At 45.1% G+C, this 22252-nt stretch overlaps 1 protein-coding gene across 2 annotated transcripts in view; it reads right to left on the bottom strand.

Annotated features, from left to right (window-relative positions):
• TIAM1 (TIAM Rac1 associated GEF 1) overlaps positions 1-22252 on the bottom strand; it is a 194242-nt gene that overhangs the window by 39630 nt on the left and 132360 nt on the right. For both annotated transcript variants that reach the window (XM_021678087.2, XM_021678088.2), the window contains exons 13-15: positions 21079-21165; positions 16056-16280; positions 732-835 (exon numbers count right to left, since the gene is read on the bottom strand). In XM_021678087.2, the coding sequence (XP_021533762.2) occupies positions 732-835; positions 16056-16280; positions 21079-21165 (416 nt within the window). The remainder of the gene's footprint in view (positions 1-731; positions 836-16055; positions 16281-21078; positions 21166-22252) is intronic.

The following is a 22252-nucleotide window of genomic DNA, read 5'->3' as shown; positions in this document are numbered from 1 at the left end:
TCTTCCTCCGCCCCTCCCCCCTGCTCATGCGCTCTCTCTCTCTCGCTCATAAATAAATAAAATCTTAAAAAAAAAAAGAAACAGAATCACGTACAATTACTTTTGCTGGGGAAGGGCCTTTGGACAGAGGTAACACCAAGTTTTTAAATTGCTGTACTTTGGACAGTGTGCCAAGAACAGGCTACTGATCCACAGAACCCTTTGTGAAGTGGGATAAAAGCATGATGAACTATGGAAAACAAATTCACGGTCTTCCACCAAAGAGTCAGAATAAGGGCTTTCTCACAGGCCTTGAACAACTGAGGGACATGCTATATGAATAAAGAAAAAGAGCGTTTCTTTCTCTTTCATGTAAAAACTGCTCACGTTTAACAAGAACCAAACAGATCATGCAAAAAGAGCTTGTTGCAGAAACCACGCACAGCAAGAAAGTCTATCTGGCCCAGCCACACACATTTTGGATGCTACTTCTTCAAACACAAATGTAAATGTGAGAGGAAAACAGGTGAAATGAGATGGGAGCTCTTAAAACTGATTTCTGCCCTGTGTTCGCACGTATAGGTTTGTTATCGAGGCTGTAATTGGGATTTCGTATCTCAGCGACATCTCAGAGGTAAAAACACTCGGTCCCGTGGAGAGGACTTCTAACCACATACAGCTGCAAAGGTGACGTGTCAGCTGTGATTCTTCAGTGGTTTGACACGTGGGACGTGAAAATGAAAATCTCTCACCTTGCTGCTGTGATCAGTTTCATCTGAGGATTCCAAGTCCGGCCCTTCGGTCTCCTCTGGAGCGGTCTCGACACTGTTGCCTTGCTCGCTGCAGAGGCCGTGTCCTGCAAGATGAAATCAGAAGAAAACGTGGGTCAGCACGGAGAGCAACTGCTACAAGTCAGGCCTGTGCAAGGGCAGGGTCAGGCCCCGCGACACATACGTACATACGTTGTTAAGACCCTCCAACTATGAGCTCCACGATCTTGGTTCAGTAAGTGTGTTCTGTTGTGTTTATTCTTACTACTATTATTTTTACATGACTATATATATATATTCACATTTAAAAAAAAATTTTTTTTTAAAGATTTTATTTATTTGAGAGAGAGAATGAGAGACAGAGAGCACGAGAGGGAAGAGGGTCAGAGGGAGAAGCAGACCCCCCGCTGAGCAGGGAGCCCGATGCGGTACTCAATCTGGGGACTCCAGGATCATGACCTGAGCCAAAGGCAGTCGCTTAACCAACTGAGCCACCCAGGCACCCCATTTTTAAAAAAATTTTATAACACATAATCGTATCGTATGTTGAAGCCCTAACCTCCCACATGATGGTATTTGGAGGTGGACCCAAGGACAATAAACATTCAGTCCGTAGTATGTGTGATGTCTGTTTTTGCAAAAGTCTGGCAAACTATAAACATAACACCATACTTCCATACTTCCTGCCATATTCTATGCAAAGGTGAAGGAAAAGAACATTACAATCACCGTCCTCTGGTGGGCTTCTCAAATTTAAAGAATATCTGAACCCCCAGAGGATCATGCTCTGCAGATCAGATTCAATACGCTGGGGTTGGACCGCAACTTTTGCATTTCTTACAAGCCCCAAGAGGACACCAATCAATACTGTCCATGGACCACACTTGGAGTAGTAAGGCTCTAAGACATTTAGACACCTGGATCAGGGACAACAGCACTATGACTACAAATGGGCAAGACAGAAAACGAGAGTGAAGGAGCCACCTTCTGACCCTTTGGATGAAAGTCTCTATTTGCAAACAGGCTGTTTTATCCAGTGACACTATCAGAGTCATCATCTGCTTGGCATCACTTTCTGTTCAAATTCAAAGTTGGCCGCCAAACAGGGAGGAAGCCGACCTCTAAGCAAACACTTAAGCTCCAAGGCTGCATCCTTTGGTCCCCTGTCCTCCTCTGTGATGAAGCACCAATGAAGTGAACACAACCTCGATGGAAGTTTCCGTCTGTGTCCTCCTTTTTGCTCTGGCTCTAGAATTTTCTTTCTTTCTTCCTTTCTTTTTCTTTTGAGTTTTATTTATTTGAGAGAGGGTGCATACACAGTGGAGAGGGGAAGAGGGAGAGGGAAAGAAAGAATCCCAAGCAGACTCCCATGCTGAGCAGAGCCCAACACAGAGCTTAATCCCGCGACCCTGAGATCACGACCTGAGCGGCAACCAACAGTTGGACGCCCAACCAATTGTGCCACCCAGGTGCCCCTGGCTCTAGGATTTTCTGATTACTTGCTCCCTCTATCATATGGTGGTAGCAGTCAAAGAATGAAGCTCAGGTAACTTGGTGGCTATCAACTATGTCATATTGTTGCCTCCATGGGAAAAAAGCTGATTGAACACTTTGCATGGGGGCAATAACCTAGATGCTGGAGCCAGGAAAAACGGCAAGAGTTGATCCCCAAAAAGGATCAGTGGATAAGCTCAATTAGAGACACTCTGCTTAGAGCACTAGGCTCTTGGCTCACAGGAACCACGGCTCCCTCAGCAGGATCCAGAGCAGCCAGGCTGCACGCCATGCAGGGGCACCATCCCCACTGTAGTCTGCAGAACAGCAACCCCCAGACAGCACAGCCAAATGCTGTGAGCCTGCATATCTCACATGTGACACGTTGCCTGGGGTATAGCTGATGCTCACCAAATAGTGGGAAAACGAACTAAAGGATTTTCATTGGTAATGATACTGTGGGGCTAGGTATCCTGAAAAAGGAAGGAGAAAACTTACCTCTACAAAACATTTAGGAATGTTAAATAAAACATAACAAAATCCTTTTAAACACAGAACTGAGCTCCAAGAAATCCCAGAGCCCCAAATGAAGACAATAAAATGAGCTGGTGGGCAAGTCTGAAAGCAATGTTGAGGAAATCTATCAGTCCCCAAACCCTAGTGCGGTGTTTCCCAAAGAGAGAGAGAAATCTTTTGGTGGTAGGAGATGAACAATTTGGGAGGGGGGCGCAAAATCACAGAGTTGGCAGGGACACTTGAGTCTCCCTTGCTCCTGGGCAGTAAATACAATTAGCACTCCCTGGTCTCTGTGCCAATAAAAATGCACCCACACATTTCCCAACAGTAGTACCATCCCAGCCTGGGAACCAATGCCCTGGAGACTCTGGTTTCAACTCTATAAAGACATGATACTGAAAAAAGTGTCATGGGGCGCCTGGATGGCTCAGTCGGTTGAGCGTCTGCCTTCGGCTCAGGTCATGATCCCAGGGTCCTGGGATCGGGCCTCCCATTGGGCTCCCTACTCAGCGGGAAGCCTGCTTCTCCCTCTCCCACTCCCCCTGCTTGTGTTCCCTCTCTTGCTGTCTCTCTCTCTCTCTCTCTGTCAAATAAATAATAAATACAATCTTTAAAAAAAAAAAGAAAACAGGTGTCAGATCTGTATGAGTTGGAGAATTAGAACTGAATCTCCCACATTCATATGGTTCCCCTGAAGGGCTATACCCTTAGACTAAAGAGATGTAAAAAGATAAAAGAAAAAAGTATTCACTTGCAGAAGGGAAGGAAGGGAGGGGGAGGGAAGCGAAGGGAAGGGAAAGAAGGAGGAAGGAGCAAACAAAGGAAAGGAAGCTTGACTGATTCTGCCTACACTCCAGGACAGGAGAGCAGGGAGGGAGCAAGGGGTAGGGGTGTGGGGGGGTTCTCCAAAGATGATAACCACAGGCTGGCCCCATGGGTGCTTGAGACTCAAATTTACACCATGTACTGCACCCAGGAGACTCCATGTCTTCGTCAGCTTGGGCTGCTATACCAAAAGACCACAGATGTGGTGGCTTAAATGATACACACTTATTTCTCTCAGTTCCGAAGGATGGAAGTCCAAGGTCAAGGGGCTTGCAGATTCAGTTCTTGGTGAGGACTGGTGGAAGGCCACCATCTCCCTATGTGCTCGCATGACTTTTTCCTTGTGTGTGTAAGGAAAAGAGTGAGCTCTGCTCTCTTTGTCTCCTTACAAGGACACTAATCCCATCATGGGGGCCTACTCTCACAACTTTATCTAAACCTAATTACCTCCCAAAGGCCCCAACTCCAAAGAACAATCACATCGGGGCTCAAGGCTTCAATATATGAATTTTGGCAGGACACAAACATTTCGTCCATGACACTCAAGATGAAAAACTGCCTTAAAATTGTTGTATATTTGTATTCCAAGCACTCCAGCAAAGACATAATCAAAATCCCTCTTAATCAAAACCACACTTAATGACGGTATCATATAATGCCCAGTTAAAGCTTGATCAAATAAAAACCCATAATTCATTATCATAAAACCCAGGAAGAACCAGGTCCCCATGAGTGAGAAGCAAGAGACACAATCAGCAACAGAATAAGATTCCCAAGGAACGATACTGCAATCATCAGATACAGAATGTCAAGTACATTTAAAAAAAAATTTTTTTTAAGAAGGAACAAGAAAAGAGAGAACTTCAAAAAAGATCAGGTAAATTAACAGAATTTTAAAAATGAGAACTATAACCACTCAAATAAAACACTCAAGAGAGGGGCGCCTAAGTGGTTCAGTCAGTTAAGTGTCTGACCGTTGATTTCGGCTCAGGTCATAATCTCAGGGTCGTGAGATCAAGTCCTGCATCAGGGTCTGCATTGAGCATGGAGTCTGCTTGAGATTCCCTCTCTCCCTTTCCGTCTGCCCCTCCACCTGTTCTCTCTGTCTCTCTGTCTCTCTCTCAAATAAATAAATCTTTTTTTTAAGATTTTATTTATTTATTTGAGAGAGAGAGAGGCCGAAATGGGACTCAATCCCAGGACTCTGGGATCAAGACCTGAGCTGAAGGCGGATGCTTAACTGACTGAGACATCCAGGTGCCTCAGATTAAAAAAACAAACCAAAACCAAACAAAAACACTCAAGGGGCACCTGGGTGGCTCAGGTGGTTAAGTGTCTGCTTTTAGCTCTGGTCATGATCTCAGGGTCCTGGGATCAAGCCCCATGTCAGGCTCCCTGCTCGGTAGAGAGTCTGCTTCTCCCTCTCCCTCTCTCCCTCTGCCCTGCTCATGTCCTCTCTCTCAAATAAATAAATAAATAAATAAAAACATTAAAAAGCACTCAATAGATAAAAGATAAAAATATAAAAATAAAAAAATAAAAAAAGATAAAAATAAAAGTTCAAGAAAGAATAAAAGATCTGAAGACATGACCTCCCTAAAGCACAGAAGTCTTCAAATGCTAAAACTATCATATAGAATTGTATTTCCAGCTAAAATATTATTCAATAAGAAGACTATAATGTTCTCTGAGAAACAAAGAGTGAGAAAGCTTGCTATAAACAGAACCTCACTAAAAAACTCTCTAAAAGGATGTATAGGCATACTTAGGAGATATTGTGAGTTTGGTTCCAGACCACTGCAATGCAGTGAATATCACAGCAAAGCAAATCAAATGAAATTTTTGGTTTCCCAGTGCATGTAAACGTTATGTTTATGCTACACTGCAGTCTAATAAATGCGCAATAGCATTAGGTCTAACAAATGCACTTTTTTTTAAAGATTTTATTTATTTATTTATTTTTAGATTTTATTTATTTATTCATAAGAGACAGAGAGAGAGGCAGAGGGAGAAGCAGGCTCCCCGCTGAGCAGGGAGCCTGATGCGGCACTCGATCCCAGGACTCCAGGGTCATGACCTGAGCCGAAGGCAGACGCCTAACCATCTGAGCCACCCAGGCACCTAGATTTTATTTTTAAGTAATCTCTACACCCAACATGCGGCTCTAATGTATAACCCTGAGATCAAGAGTTGCATGCTCCATTGACTCAGCCAGCCAAGCACCCCCAAAAGTACATATCTTTATTTAAAAACACTTAATTGCTAAAAAATACTAATCACCTGAGCTTTCAGCAAATCATAATCACTGATCACTGATCACCATACAAATAGTAATAATGAAAAAGCCTAAAATATTGCAAGAATTACCAAAATGTAACAGAGAGACACAAAGTGAGCAAATGCTGTTGGAAATGTGGTGCCAACACACTTGCTCAGGGCAGGGTTACCACAGATTCTCAATTTGTAGAACACGGTATCTGCAAAGCGCAACACAGCAAAGCCCAATAAAATAGGGTATGCTTGTACTTCAAATGGAGACACACACACACACACACAATCTGATATACAATAAAGTAATAAAGAGCTGATATACACACGTGCAAGTCTTAGTTTATAAAACAACACCCCACACATTCCAAAAAAAGGGAGAGCATTTGTAGGTTTAAAAATACAAGATGTGGGGCGTCTGCAACAGACACATGAAAAAGTGCTCAACATCGCTCAGCATCAGGGAAATCCAAATCAAAACCTCAATGAGATACCACCTCACACCAGTCAGAATGGCTAAAATTAACAAGTCAGGAAACGAAAGATGTTGGCAAGGATGCGGAGAGAGGGGAACCCTCCTACACTGTTGGTGGGAATGCAAGCTGGTGCAACCACTCTGGAAAACAGTATGGAGGTTCCTCAAAAAGTTGAAAATAGAGCTACCATACGAACCAGCAATTGCACTACTGGGTATTTACCCCAAAGATACAAATGTAGGGATCTGAAGGGGCACCTGCACCCCGATGTTTATAGCAGCAATGTCCACAATAGCCAAACTGTGGTAAGAGCCAAGATGTCCATTGACAGATGAATGGATAAAGAAGATGTGGTATATATATACAATGGAATATTATGCAACCATCAAAAGGAATGAGATCTTGCCATTTGCAATGACGTGGATAGAACTGGAGGGTGTTATGCTGAGCGAAATAAGTCAGTCAGAGAAAGACATGTATCATATGACCTCACTGATAAGAGGAATTCTTAATCTCAGGAAACAAACTGAGGGTTGCTGGAGTGGGGGGGGGGGTGGGAGGGAAGGGGTGGCTGGTTGATAGACACTGGGGAGGGTATGTGTTATGGTGAGCGCTGTGAATTGTGCAAGACTGTTGAATCACAGATCTTTATCTCTGAAACAAATAATGCAATATATGTTAAGAAAAAAAAAAAAGAAGATAGCAGGACGGGAAGAATGAAGGGGGGGAATCGGAGGGGGAGACGAACCATGAGAGATGATGGACTCTGAGAAACAAACTGAGGGTTCTAGAGGGGAGGGGGGTGGGAGGATGGGTTAGCCTGGTGATGGGTATTAAAGAGGGCACGTTCTGCATGGAGCAACTGGGTGTTATGCACAAACAATGAATCATGGAACACTACATCAAAAACTAATGATGTAATGTATGGTGATTAACATAACAATAAAAAATTAAAAAAAAAAAAAAGATGTGGGGCGCCTGGGTGGCTCAGTTGGTTAAGCATCTGCCTTCAGCTCAGGTCATGATCCCAGGGTCCTGGGATCAAGCCCCGCATCGGGCTCCTTGTTCGGCAGGGAGCCTGCTTCTCCCTCTCCCTCTGCCGGTCCCCCTGCTTGTGCTCTCGCTCTCTGTCAAATAAATAAATAGAATTTAAAAAAAAAAAAAAAAGCCCAGAAACAGCCTTCCTGCATACAGAGGGATGATATACAGCAGATGTGCCATTGCAGATCCTGGGGAAAGGAATGGCATATCTGATAGACATTGTTATGACAGTAGATTACTCAGATGGAAAAATATACAGTTGCACCCTAACATACACCATTCACAAAAATCAGCATCAGGGAGATATAAATCAGAAGCATGTGAATAGCCCAAAGTATAAAATCTTTTACAAGAAAATACAGAAGACAATGTTTGTTACCTTAAGCAAGAGAAGGGTTTCTTAAATAAGATATAAAAAGCACAAATCATATGAGACAGAAAATCAGATTTTATTAAAATTAAAAACTCTTCTTTGTCAAAAGCCACAAGACACATACTGAGAAAAGTTATCTTCAACACATAACTGGCAAAAATGTTAACATCTAGAATATAAAGGAATTCCTATGAATCAGTATCTTGTAAGTATATATGATTCTTTTTTTTTTTTTTTTAGGATTTTATTTATTCAGGGGCCCCTGGGTGGCTCAGTCGTTAAGCGTCTGCCTTCGGCTCAGGTCATGATCTCAGGGTCCTGGGATCGAGCCCCGCATCAGGCTCCCCGCTCTGCAGGAAGCCTGCTTCTCCCTCTCCCACAAGCCTGCTTGTGTTCCCTCTCCCACTGTGTCTCTCTCTGTCAAAATCATAAACAAAATCTTAAAAAAAGATTTTATTTATTCATCTGAGACAGACAGAAAGAGCATGAGCAGGGGGAGGGGCAGAGGGAGGGGGGAAGCAGGGCCCCCACTGAGCAGGGACTTGGGGCTCGATCCCAGGACCCTGAGATCATGACCTGAGCCAAAGTCAGACGCTCAACCGACTGAGCCACCCAGGCGTCCCAGTATATACGATTCTAAAGCATGTATTCTTTTTTACTCCAATATGCCATGCTTCTGCCCTTAGCTGAAGACAAAAATTAATAAAATAAGAAGAGAAAAAGCAATGTAGCTTGTGAAAGAGAGTTTGCAAAGTGATGATTCTATCCATCCCCTTGAGCACAGATTTTTGTGTTACTTTTTCTCCATCCCATGAATTGCGGCTGGCCTTGTGACTTGCTTCAATCAACAAAATGTGACATAGATAGATGATGATACATGAACTCCAGGCTAAGACCTCAAGTGTCCCTACAGTTTCTGGTTTTGCCTCCAGAGTCTCTGCGCTCACCATACAGAGAAACCACAAGCCAGCCTCTTGAGGATGACAGGCCTCAGGCAAGGGGGGGCGTCCAGTCAACCAACCACCAAACATGCAAGTGAAGCCAGCTCAATCCTCCAGCCCTGGTCAAGCCACCAGATGAAACAGCCACATGAGTGACTCCAGGCAAGCACAGCAGAACAAGCACTCAGCTGAGCCCAGCCCAAAAGAAGGAGCAAATAAAATGATGGTCCTGGGGTGCACCTAGCAGAAGATAACCAATAAACAGGTAAGGGGGATTTAGCCATCAAAGAAAGCCAGAGCCAGAGAGGCAGGAATTGACAGCTTCTCTGAAGGCCCCCTAGCCTAAGAATCTAGTGGAACAACACCACTGACTTTTTTGGCAACCCCAATGCCAACAGTTTTGCAACATCCTACCACAGCTCCCCACGCCCTTCACTACAAGACACTTTCCTCTAACAACAGACACTGAAGGAATTCCCCTTTGTCCGGGAGGTAGCTGCCCCCGTTTACTCACCAGTGCGCACACACAAACAGGTGGCTCTGCTCACCATCAGAGAGATGGGAAAGCCAAGGACAAGGCTGACAGGTGGCTGAAGAAGTGGTCAGAGCAAGGGAACCGCCGCCTCACCTCCACTCCATCCCCACATTTAGCATAATGTCCAGCATAGAGGAGGTGCCTGGCCGCCATTCTGGCAGCACAGAGAAGTGGGGCCAAATCGGAAGAGACAAAGGATGGACGGGGGCTGGACAGCCCTGGGGGATGAGGATGCACAGAGCAGGGCTGAGGCTGGGCAGGATGGGACCTACTGGCTATATCCACAGGCACCATGAATAACATGCATTGTTGTAAACAGGTCTGATCGTTTCTTCACTTTTCAGAATGGTTTTCACGTCATAATAACGTTCTTGGGACCGAGAAACCTTTGAACTAGCACGTCCCACTCGCCATCAGCAGGACAGACATTTACATTTAGATTTCTCTTTCATTGATTCAGTGGAGACACATTCACTCTGACTTCATTCAAGTCCGCTCAGGACTTAAATTTAAAGAAAGAAGATAAAACTCTTCCACTCACGAGATACATTAACAATGGTTATTAAATAAGCGGATCCTCTAAATTCAAACATTTCCAAAGAAGAACCAATTATAACGTTGATTTTCTTAAAGCCTTAGATTAATGCTTGCGTTTAAATCTCTGTGAGGAAAAATGATTTGAGGGCCAGGGGGCAAGAAAAGGTTAGATACTACCAATAAAAACATTCAGCTGAAATGAAATTTAGTCACTAGGCCAGGATTTTATTTTGCTTTTCAGTCTTTTGACTGTCATATAAGAATTCCATAGAAACACTCATAATATATATAAGATCAGCATAAACACCCTCTCTACCACAAAGCTAAGAAACAAAAATAATTATAAAAAAAAAAAAAGAATTACGGAGAGCTTAATATGGATTATGAAAAAAACCCTCCAACTTTAACTTAGCAGAAAAATAACTTCTTTCCAGCCAAATTTCACAAAATCTCAGCATCTGTTTCTCTATGGAGAGAAATTTTTAAATCCACGAAAACTGTAGATACAAGCATTACTGATTCGGTTAATTGGTTGTGAAAGTGAAATAATACAAGGTTCATTCATGTTCTTTAAAAATATACAAATGGAGGCTCTTAAGTTCTCAACCATCCCCCCCCCTCCACAGGATTTGACAGGAGTCATCAACCCATTCCAGCTGGAAATCGAGACTAGGGGTTTGGCCCCAGCAGGGCCTCAGGAAGCAGGCCAGGTGCTGTGTGACAAAATCACAGAACCCAGACAGTTTACAAAACGCACATGGCTCCACATTTTATCAACAAACAGAGGACCACGCGCTCCTGGTATCTATGAGATGTTAGAGCCTCTGAAGGACGGGGCCATATTTGTTTGTGGGGAGATAAATCTGTGCGGTTCCTCTTTCTTTGTTGCCTCTCCCAGAGGCCTGATTGTCTTATCATCACAATCAAGCTCCAGACAATCTGCACAGAACAGCACTCTGGAATAGACTCTTCCACTTCACAGGCACTCTAGGGAAGCATGCTCTGCCCGCCGATCAAAACGCTGTCCACGTGGGGCGCCCAACCATTCCTTCTCTGACCAAGGTGCCTTCGACTTTCCCTGCTGTCACGGAAGCTTTTCCCGTTACAACACACTGCCCGGTCTACTTCCTGCAGGAGGGATCTCTGTACTCGAAACAGACTCCACTCTTCCACTGGGCATCAGACAGGATGTGCCTGAGGTCTATCAAGGGGGCGCTGACTCTCCAAACCCAACGATGGCCCCAGTTGTCTTGAACTCCTATGGACCAGAGTTAGCTGCACACGCCCGGCTCTCCCAGGCTCAGTTTCTGGAACGACCATCTTTCAAACAAGAACCAACTTCAGTTTGCTGAGCCCTGGCATCTTTATTGGAATACTGAGCTGAATGAGGGCACCTGCTTTGCCCCCACAGGTCAGGTGGAATTTTAGGGAAGATAAAGCAGAGCTGCAGTCACCATAAAAATGGCATGGCTGTGAGCCTTGATGGCAGAATTTAAAATGTAAGACACACAGATATTCTGCAACCTTGGAAAGATACCATCGATGCCACTGGTATGATTCTTACAACTTGCAGAAAATGTGGGCTTTTGCATCATGACTAACTGAAATACCTTTGTTTCAGGAGTTAATCTCAGTGATAAATATCTTCTGCCAGAACAGTTCCACTCACATTTGGGAGAAAGGCCTCAAACTAAGCATTATTCGTTCTTTGCTCTTCCCTTGACTCAAGGGGGGGCAGGGAGTGGGAGGGAGATGCCAGAAAAGGGTATTTGTGTTAGAATTCCCTCGATAAATGTTTTATAAAACCTTTAAAAATTATTTTACATCCAGATTTGCTTTCCTATATTGATGTTCGCTGTGAATTGTTCCCTAACTGGGTGAAGTAGGTTTACCTTCTGATAAATCAGGCCAGTGGCTCTCAAAAGGGGGAGATTTTGCTGCTCAGGGGACATTTGGCAACATCGGAAGATATTGTGATTGGCCCCACTTGGGGGAAGGGCCTCCTTACTACTAACTTACAGTGGTTTGTAGTAACGCTGGTAAACATCAGTGCCTAGGACGGGCCCCCCCCACAACGAAGAATTATCTGGCCCAAAACGTTAGTAGCTCCAGATGAGACCAGTATTCAAAATAAATCACACAGGAACATTCAAGAGGCTTTTTGGAAACCTCACACAAACAGTTTTGCAACTTCCTACCCCAGCTTCCCCTTTGCTCCAAGGTTCTTTCTATAATAACAGTCACTCAAGGGACTGTCTTTTTGTCTAGACATCCTTCCTCCATTTTCTTACCAGTGTGCCAGTAAACAAATATTACCAAAAAAAAGGTTGAAAGTAGCTCAAGAAAGATTTCAACAAGGACCCATGGATGGTCAGTGGGACTGAGAATGGGAAACTGGGTCTTAAGAGAGAACACTCAGGATGAGGTCCCTGGTTTTCTAAGCCAACACAGCAAAACATTCAACCACACTTTCTTGCTCTACAAGGAGAGGAGTCTGGAGATGCATTCCAGACTGCCTAACAGATTTTCATTACAAAAATTTCAGGGGCTCCTGGCTGGCTCAGTCAATGGAGCATGTGACTCTTGATTTCCAGGTCCTGAACTCCAGCCCCGCGTGGGGCGTAGAGATTACTTAAATAAATAAGTAAATCTTTAAAAGAACAAAATCTCAGACCATGATATGGTATCAACAAATACCACTACAGATGGTTTGCATGTGACCATAACATTCCACCAAGACAACAAAAAGGGGATCAACAACCAAAGGACAGTTGGTAACCCAACGTGGTGGATCCCAATCCTAGCTGCAACGTTAGAATCCCCTGCGTTTTAAGCAAAACCACAACAAATGCACCCAAGGCCCCAGTCCGGACCATGTGAATCATGATCTCTGAAAAGGGGCCCAGATGTCTCTCATTTCTTTCCACCCAGGAGAGGAAAATACTTAAGTAAGGTATTCATAAACATAGTTATCAGACAATTCACCTGTTGCAGATTGAGGTGGATGGAGTAGAGACCAGTGAGATCAGAAATGAGCAGCCGCTGGTTCCAAGCCAGAAAATCTTCATGTCCCCATAAGAGATTGTGCTTCGAATACGTAACATTTATCGAGCACTTCCTAAGACCTATTCTAAACACTTTACTTTTATAACTCAGTTCATCCTCACAGCAATTTAGTGAGATAGTACTGTGGTAATATCCCCATTTTATGCATGAGGACACCGCGGCTTGGGGAGATGAAGCTAATAAACACAGAAACAGGACTTAGTCCCAAGAAACCTGGTCCCAGAGCCCATTCTTAGCCACTAGGGTGTGATGCTTTCAGAGAGGAAACAAACCTTTCCATGAGAAAAGGGGGCTCAAAAATAATCCAGCCCTGCAAGTTCATTCCATAATTCAGTCAGGGTTCTGAGGGCAGGATTGGACCAAGCCTGCCTACTTGGGCTCGTAGGATAGGGTGAGCAGCCGGGCCAGCCTCCCATGGACGGGCACCCGCCAAGGCTCACGTGGACCCCCAGGTCCCTGAGACACTGCCAGGCCCTCCACCCAGGCTGCCAACCATGCACTGTGACCACCATTAAGACGGTCCCTGCATCAGACCTCAAACCTGCCGCTCAGGATGCTTATTTTTAGCTACTTCTAAATTTAGACTAAGGCTATAGTCCAGCCTCCCCATTGTACCATTCTGCTAGTTGTTTTCTTTGCTATTTTAACCGCAGCTGACCTTAGACACTGCTTTATCTCTGCCTCATTATGGAGCAATCTTTCAGGTTATTTTATCCTGTTTACTTGCCTCTTTTATTCTTCATGGTTAAATGGGGACTAGGAAGCGGTAGCAAACCAGAAGGCAGAGAGGCGGAGACTCAGGCTCCCCCTTCTCAGCCCCACTAACTGGGCTGCGACTGCCCAGAGCATTTGAGAATTCTTCTGGAACTTACTAATGTTGAAGATGGCCTAGAGACCTCACAAGCAAACTAACACGGTGACCCGACTTTCTTGCTTTCATCTTGAACCAGTTTGGTGATCTGACCTGGACTGAAGAAGACTTTGTTCTGAAGGATTTTCAATTATTGCAAAATATTGGAAGGGGAACTGATTAAAAACCAGAACATTTGCTAAAATTTAAGTTTGAGAACACAGTCATGGCCCAGTTGTCAAAATGACTTTGAGCACCTCACTCAACAAATGTCAGATCCAACGTATCGTTCAACCGGAAAAAAAGCAAAGGAGTCAATGAATCTTCTAAGAATGATTCCAAAATGGAAATTTTAGTATGCTTTGAACACCGGTAGGTTCAGTGGGTTTAGCACTCAGCCTTCAAAGGTGACTGGCCTAAAGGAGGTAATACGTAGTAGGTAAAGGTCAGTTGGTAAGTTTAAAACCCCATCATATAAAAGATGGGACACTTACTATATATATACGTATACTCTATATTCTATACTCAAGTATTTCTAAAATACTTGTATGCAAATACATTTTAATTAAAACAATTTTAATGAAAGTTTGCAAAATGCACACATACACGCACAATCATTTTTAATGAAGAAACGCCCCTAAAATAGTGACTACCTTTAAAGGGGCAAATTGTGAGCAATTCCAGTCACATTCTCTCAGGGAAACTATCTGTAAAGGGTCAGATGGTGAATATTTTCAGCTTTATAGACCACAAGTCCATGTCACTACTACTCAACTCTGCCTTTGCAATGAGACAGTAGCCAGAGATAAGATGTAAATGATGGGCATGACTGTGTTCCAATAAAACTTTATTTACAAAAACAGGCTGTGGGCTGCATTTGACTGGTGGGGTGTAGTTTGCCAACCCCGGTTTTATATCCGCAACCCACAGGAAGGGCTCAGACGGAAAAAAAAAAATTCAAAAAAAGTTGTGCACACACTGTTGGTCATAGCGTGTACGTTCAGACCTTGTAAAAATCCTTTAAATAACCTAACCTACCACAACATGCCTCATTCAAAGTCATATTACAGAAACCGCACTCTGTGAACTGAGTTTTATGGGCTCGATGCTGCCATCTTGTGGTAATACAAAAGAACAGCCTTCATGGTCTCCATTCTCTGTTAAGGGTACATGGCTCACTTGAGTCCTGTTCTAAAAATCTGATGGGGGTGTGGATACTGCAATGACATAATGACTCAAGGAAGTCAACAGAAATAGGCGCTTTCAGTTTGCTGAAGCCTCAACTTGCCAAATTCTTGCGACAGCCGCTGAGCAAAAGAATGGACTCTCACAAGGGTTCTGCCGGTGATTTACTCTCACCAAGCCAAACTTCAGAAGGGAATTTGAAAAACAATGACAGGGCAAGAATACTCAAAGTACCTACCCTCAGATTTTGAAACCAAAGACTTTTTTTTAAATTTTAATTTAACTCAAGTTTTAAAAACAAAATAAATCCAAAACCCCAACTTACTAAAATCAACCCCAATTCTAGAATCAGGTCATGGGGTCGGGAATAAGTGACATAATGCTGTTGACGGGTGCACTCATTCACCAACTCTCGCGGAACGAGAATGGGGTACCTGTGGAGCCACAGGAAGAAGACATAAGCTCCGTCCCAGGAAACAAACTCAGGACAAAGAGAGAGACAAGCCAGTAAGAAGAGTATCACATGCCTGGGGCCCACGTGAAAGATGTTTTTGGAGGGTCCTAGGGACCCGGAGGAGGGAGCTAGCTCTGCTGGGTCCCACCCAGGAAGGCTTCAAGGGGGCAGGTAGCATTCTGGTTCCTTCTTTTGGGAGGAGCACGAGGTTGCAAAGGGACAGGGAGAAAAGCTGTGAGCAGATGGGGCAGGGCATGGCTCACACGCAAGACTGGGGGAGCCCAAGAGAAGCTGACCAAATGAGAGCTCTGAGTGCATTCCCACTCTGCGCAGCTTATGCCCTCTCTCACACAGAAGGGAAAGCCAGGGCTGGGTGGTCTGGGGGATGGTGACGTGGACGGCAGAGCTAGGACCCAGAGCCCCAGTGAGTCCTGGCCCTTCTGTGGCTCTGTTACCTCTATCCACAGCCAAGAGACGGTGGCCTCTACCCATTCGACTTTCTCCAAAATGACAAACAGCAGAGGTTCGCTGAAGCTCTCCATGTGGGACAGCCTGGCTGGTGACCAAACACGTATTGCACAAGAACACAAGTGCCCTGAACTGCGGAAATTAACAGGAAGCATGCATTCAGGAGGAACCAGCTCATCTCACTCACACATCTTTATGCCTGCTGGCCCCAGTCCAGTGGCGCACACACATACACACACACGCACACACCCCCGCAAGGTCCACATCGCAGCCGTACCTGGGTTGCTGCTGAGAAAGGCCAGGGGGCTCTCGCCGGGGTCCACGGGGCCGTCCGCTCGGTGGGGGGGGCAGGCCAGCAGCTCCACGCCTCCCTCGGGCTCAGGGTGGGTCCTCACCAGGAGGCCCAGGGACGGCTGCGTGAGGAAATCTTTGAGCACAGATGAGCTCAGGGTGCCTGCAGCACGATTATTGATCTCGAGAATCTCATCTCCCGCTTTCAGGCCTGCCAACGTGAGACGGAAAATGTTTAATTTCACACGCACATAAAAGCAGCATCTGCTGTAGCAGCGAGTCAGATCACAACAGCACAGAAGCACCGAGAAAGGGCATGCGGAGCTCACTTGTCACGGCCCCCCCCCCCCCCCCCCCCCCCGCCCCAGCGCTGGTGCACACGGTGCTCGTCCTCCACAGTGAGCGTCAGGTGATCACAGGGACCTCGGTTTCAGAAGGTTCTGGACTTGGATGTGACAGCATGCCTACCTGTCCTGAACACACCGACTAAACACACTGACTCCTTCCCGAATCTATATGCTCTGGGCATCAGCCAATTCCTCCTCACAAATGCTAATTCTGGCTGCTGTCCTCGGTTTTGAGGGGGGCAAAGTAGAACTGCTCTGATTACTGCAGTAAGTTTTGTACACACGCGTGCACAGCACACATGTGTGGCAAGGCCAGCTCACATCTCTTGATCACCGCCACGGAACCAGCTGGAGAACCAGCATGCGGGGAGCTGCTTCTGGCTCTGGCCACAGAAAAGCACTCGATCCCCAACACACTCTACAGAACCAAATATGATCATTTTGTGCCCTCCTCCCTTTGTTTAACTACATCAGGACCTCAGGCTGAGTTTGCAAAATGCACACCCATCTTTTGGAAGGTCCCCAAAGGTTCTGCTGCTTTTGCAAAGCACGCTGGGGGAGCTGCCAAAGTTGGAGACCTAAAGGACCAGCTGTGAACGAGGCCAACCCAAAAGAACAAGAGGTTTTGACTGACCCTGGGGCATTTTAACCTGGTTTCAAAGAACAAGCCAGTGGTTTGAGAAAGGGAGAGGTTAGAGCAGAACGTGAAAGGAAATAAAGTATTGTTTCAACTAAGAAGAAAAAAAGAGTCCAACTCTTACTTTATAGACTCGGGTGGAAAAGCAAACTTGACAAAGGAAGTGAGTGAAGGGCAAAGGTAAGGAATGAACTGCAGAAAGGAGAAGCCACTCGACTCCTCAGGCATCCAAGGATCCCACCCCTGATGCCTCAGAAAAGTGTTTCCAGAGAGACGTCCTCACTCCCCAGCTTCACCAAGTCACACCCCTTGGCCATCTGTGCTCGGGTTCCCAAACTACTTGACATCAATCTTGTATCAGAAAATACTCCAAGAAACATTTTGAGTGGGAAGGCAATGGCAGAGAAAGGAGAATACTTTTTTCTGTATGGAGGTGGGATTCTGAGAAGCTAAACACTCCATTTTTAGGTAAAAGATTCTGGCATCACAGCATTTGAGTTGAAAATACAAAATTTCCCCCATGCGAAAAGTAGTTAGTGTTGGGGTTTTTTTTTTTTTTTAAGTCTTCTCTTGGAGACAACGCTTTTGGTTAGATATTACAGTTATATAAAGAACAGAAGAAAAGACTTAAACATCTTATGAGTTTGGTTGTTTTTTTTTTTTCCTTTAGAGGGAGAGGCATAGGGAGACAGAGAGAGAGAGAGAGAGAGACAGTCTCAAGCAGGCTCCACACTGAGCGCAGAGCCTGATGCGGGGCTTGATCTCATGACCCTGAGATCATAACCTGAGCCGAAATCAAGAGTCGGATGCCTAACCGACTGAGCCACCCAGGCACCCCAAGTTTGTTTCTTTCTTTAAAAGAACTCCCAGGTTTACTATGAATGGTGGAACCAAAGTGTGCAGTAGGATAAACGGTGACCCCTCAAAAGATACGTCCATGTCCCAGAACTGTGAATGGGACCTTATTTGGAAACAGGATCTTTACAGTTGTAATTAAATACATGATCTTGAGATAGACCATGCTGGATGATCTGGTGGGTCCTAAAGCCACTGACAAATGTCCTTTGAAGAGACGCACAGAAAGAAGAGGAGCAGGCCATGTAAAGCCAGGGGCAGCCACTGGGATGAAGCTGCTGGAGGCCAAGGAACCCTTGGAGCCACCAGAGGCTGGAGGAGGCAAGGAAGGGCTCTATCCTAGAGACTTCAGAGGGGGCACAGCCCTGCTGACACCTTCATTTCAGACTTCTGGCCTCCAAAACGGGGAGAGAATCCATTTCTGTTGCTTTTACACTCCCCAGTTCATGGTCGTTTGTCAGGCAGCCCTAGAAAAAGACTCCAGGCAGTTGCCTGAGTGACTTATTCTCAGTATTAGCATGTGAATGTGGGCAGCCCAGCAGGAGTGAGCCATGAAGTGCCCCGCCGGGGTCCTTCTGTCCCAATGTCCCCATGTAACTGCTCTGTGACCGTAGGCACGTTATTGAGTCTCTCCCAGTCCCAGTCTCCTCCCTACGTAAAAGCGACAATGCGCTCAGTGAGGTTAAGCACAGCATCTGGCACATTGAGGATCTATTTCACTAGACGTTAACTCTCATTAGTATGTGGCAGAAGAAAATGGGAAGCTCTTCTTGCTCACAGAAAATCAGAGCCTGCTCAGAAGCAATCCCCATAACTGGCCGTGGCAAAGTGAAGTATCTAGAAGATGCGGAGAAAGCACATGGCTTTCTCAACTGGGCTCTGTGCAGTGTAGACATCAGAAACACACTTCAATGACAGCCAATGAGATGCCAGATCCCAGCCTCAGATGACCCCAAGAAGGGGTCGGGCCCAAGCATGGCCAAGCTGATCAAAGAGAAGTGTAAAAGAACACACTTTGGTTCAAAAAGTCAATTCTGTAAGTATAGCCGATGGGAGATCCAACAGAGGGGTAGGTGGGTATTAAAGGGGGATTAACCATTAGCTCAAGACAAGCCAAAAGCCCAAGGTGGCCACCAAAAATAAATAAAAGACTTAGAACGTGATGGGCATCCAAGGTTGTCTACAAAGAATGAGGTAAAACAGTGAATGGACGCTGAAGGAGGAGAATGTTTCTCGATTAGAGATGTCTGTGAAGATGTCTTATGGTCCACAGTGAGCTCTCCATTATCCAGAGATCTGCACATAGAGGCTAGACTTAACATTAAAAACAACAACAAAAAAACCCACCACCCAAATATCTTTCTTGACACTGCCCTCTACAAGCCGGGTATTAGGATGGTGTTTGTGGCCCCGGTGGACAAACGGGCATCACTCTTTATAGAGAACAGTGCAATATGGGGCAGGTGGGTTGCAGCAGGCAGCCATTTGCTTTTATCTAACACCAGGGTTCCTGGATTCAAAGAGCTAAAACAGGAAGTGAGTGACACCGAGGCACCATATTTCCCCACCCCCAGTGGGCACACTCATCGCACTGTGAGAGATAACAATCAGGCCTTGGGTTTGAAGGTGAGTAAGCCCTGCCAGCTCTGCTCTTAGCTGAGATATAGCATCAGACCCTGGACTCCAGGCTGCCTTTGGCCTTGAAAAGTATGGAAGGAAAATCCTCCTCCGTGAGAGCAGCAGATAAATGACTTTGACTTTATTTCAAACCCTTTATCACGCTTTTGCCATTTCTGTGCATAGTCAAGTCTGCAGGCTGCTCTTCTCCACGGCTTACAGCACAGGGGGTGGTAACCTGCTTAGGTGGCTCGTAAGTCACAAACACCCAGAGCTAAGCTGTCCCAAGAATGGAAGGAGGTGGCAAGGTAGGGCACTCCACCATTTCCTCGGCTGCTCCGCTCAGCAGCCCTCAAATAGCAGACACAGGGCATTACATCTAAGGCCAACTGACCCAGATGTTTTGGTCTTCTCCATTCAGCAGGTATGATTTTACCGCTGCCCAGATGAAACTAAGAATTCCATAACAAGGAGAATAAAAGGAAGGTGGGTTTTGAGCCCTACCTACCTGTCTGATGTGTTTATGCTAAGTATGGTAGGCTGGAAAGGGTCCTCCAAAACTCATGTCCACCCAGAATATCAGAAGGTGACCTTATTTGGAAACAGGGTCTTTGCAGAGGTCATTAAGTTAAGATAAAATCATTCTGGATTAGGATGGGCCTTAAGGCGATGACCGGTATTCTTCTAAGAAGGCCACGTAAAGACACAGAGAAACACAGCGAAGAAGGCCACATGACGACAGAGCAGAGATTAGAGGGAGGCAGCCACAGGCCAAGGAGTGTCGAGGACCACCAGCAACAACTGGAAGCAAGGATGAGGCATGGAACAGATTCTTCCTGCAGAGGCTCCAGAAGGAAACAGCCCATACCCTGATTCTGAACTTCTGGCCTCCTGAACTATAAAAGCATAAGTTTCTGTCATTTTTAATCACTCAGTTTGTGAGAATTTGTTACTGCAGCCCTAGGAAACCATCACAGGAAGCAAAAAAAAAAAATCTAGGTTGAAAAGATTCTCTCTGAGCAGAACGAGGAAAGAGAGTTGGGGTTTCACAAATAACCCAGACTCCAGTGAACCCTTGTAGGGCTACAGGCGGGGTGTGGCAGAGAAGAGCTCTTTACGTGGGGCAAGACAACGGGATCCTGAACCCTTAAGTTCCCCAACTTCCGCAAAGATTCCTCCATCAATGGGAACAAGACGACATCCACTTTGAAGGAGCTTTGCAGGAAATGCTCTGCTTCAGGAAAACCCCTAGGACTTCCATACCATCCTAGATGGTAGAGAAGGACAATCACGTCAGATTAGAATGGAATTTCCCACTTGCCCCAAGGACATGGGCTCAGAATCAGATTTAAAATCCAAGAATGTGACATTTCTTATACACCTGAGTTTAGAGAATGATATCCATATTCCCTGCAAGGGTTTTCAATGAGACAAGGTTCGAATAATCTGCACAGGTGAACTCTTGGGGCATATCTTTCTTATCCACCAACCAGAGACACCCCAAGGGGATTTTAAGAGAGGCGGACAAACAGACAACACAGCCAATGACTTACCCTTCTTGGAAGCTAAACCAGTTTCCTTTACACTATTCACGTAGAGCCTTCGAACACCATCTTCTTCCACAGAGGAAAGTAAAAACCCTAGAAAACACGAAGCCAGGATGGTAGGGCTCACACCTTCTGAATGTTTACCAAACAACAGGAAGTACCCGCTGTGAACAACGTATGTTCAATGTTTTTGGTTACAGTTTGGAGCAATTGTTTTTCCTTGTTCATATGATTTTACAAAGCAGAAAAATGTATTTTAGATGACTCTAAAAAAAAGTCACTACTTATAAAAATTAACATTACCAGGTACATCTAACCTCACACCACCTACCTATCAGTTCAAGTAGAAGACAATTATTTTGTTTTACCTTGCTTGCTAGTAAATGCCATCACTTTATCTTTTTCCTTGTCCCCTCCACCAGCACAAACAGAATGATCAGCTTATCTCACCTGGGTCCTCTTGACTTTTCTCAGCCAATCCTTGTCCTAGGATATGTTACAACTGAACAAATGTATGGCGTGTGTTCCGCCATATGTAATGCTGTATAGACACTAGTTTGATTTAATAAAATTCTGTAATGGGGATTGAGTAGCAACTCACTTGACAAATCTTATTTTCTACTGAAATGGACTGATTCCACATTCTACTAGTGTGTGATCATAAGATCATCTTATTACCTGTCCAGGCTCCCCGAGCCCAAAGCCCATTAGCTAATTAATCTTGGGGTTGTTACACCCTTCAGAAACAAAGGGCAGAACAAGGCCCTGAGCTTGCAGGTGGTTTGGGGATCTGAGGTGCTCCCAATCCTGTGGCTACAAGCCCTGGTCACCTCTGTTTCTAGACAGTCTCACTCAAACTCTTTTCTGATAGGGGTTCCTGGTGGGCTCAGTCAGCAAAGCATCTGACTCCTGATCTCAGTGTCATGAGTTTGAGCCCCACGCTGCGTGTAGAGATTACTTTAAAAGAAAAAAAAAAAAAAAGAAAGAAACCTCTTTTCTATCCATCAGTGAACATCCCAACCAATACCTCTTTTCCCTCAAGTAAAAGACACTGGCAAACACCCCTATAGGACCAGCGGGAATGAATGCAGCTGTAACGATCCAAGATAATTTCAGGTCTGGGTGAAGAATAATCCCATAATATAGGTACTTACCTTAAGGCTGAAGGCAGAAAAAAACA

Source organism: Neomonachus schauinslandi, chromosome 1 (assembly GCF_002201575.2).
Source record: "Neomonachus schauinslandi chromosome 1, ASM220157v2, whole genome shotgun sequence".
NCBI classification, from domain to species: Eukaryota; Metazoa; Chordata; class Mammalia; order Carnivora; family Phocidae; genus Neomonachus; species Neomonachus schauinslandi.
This window is presented reverse-complemented; position numbering and strand designations above follow the sequence as displayed.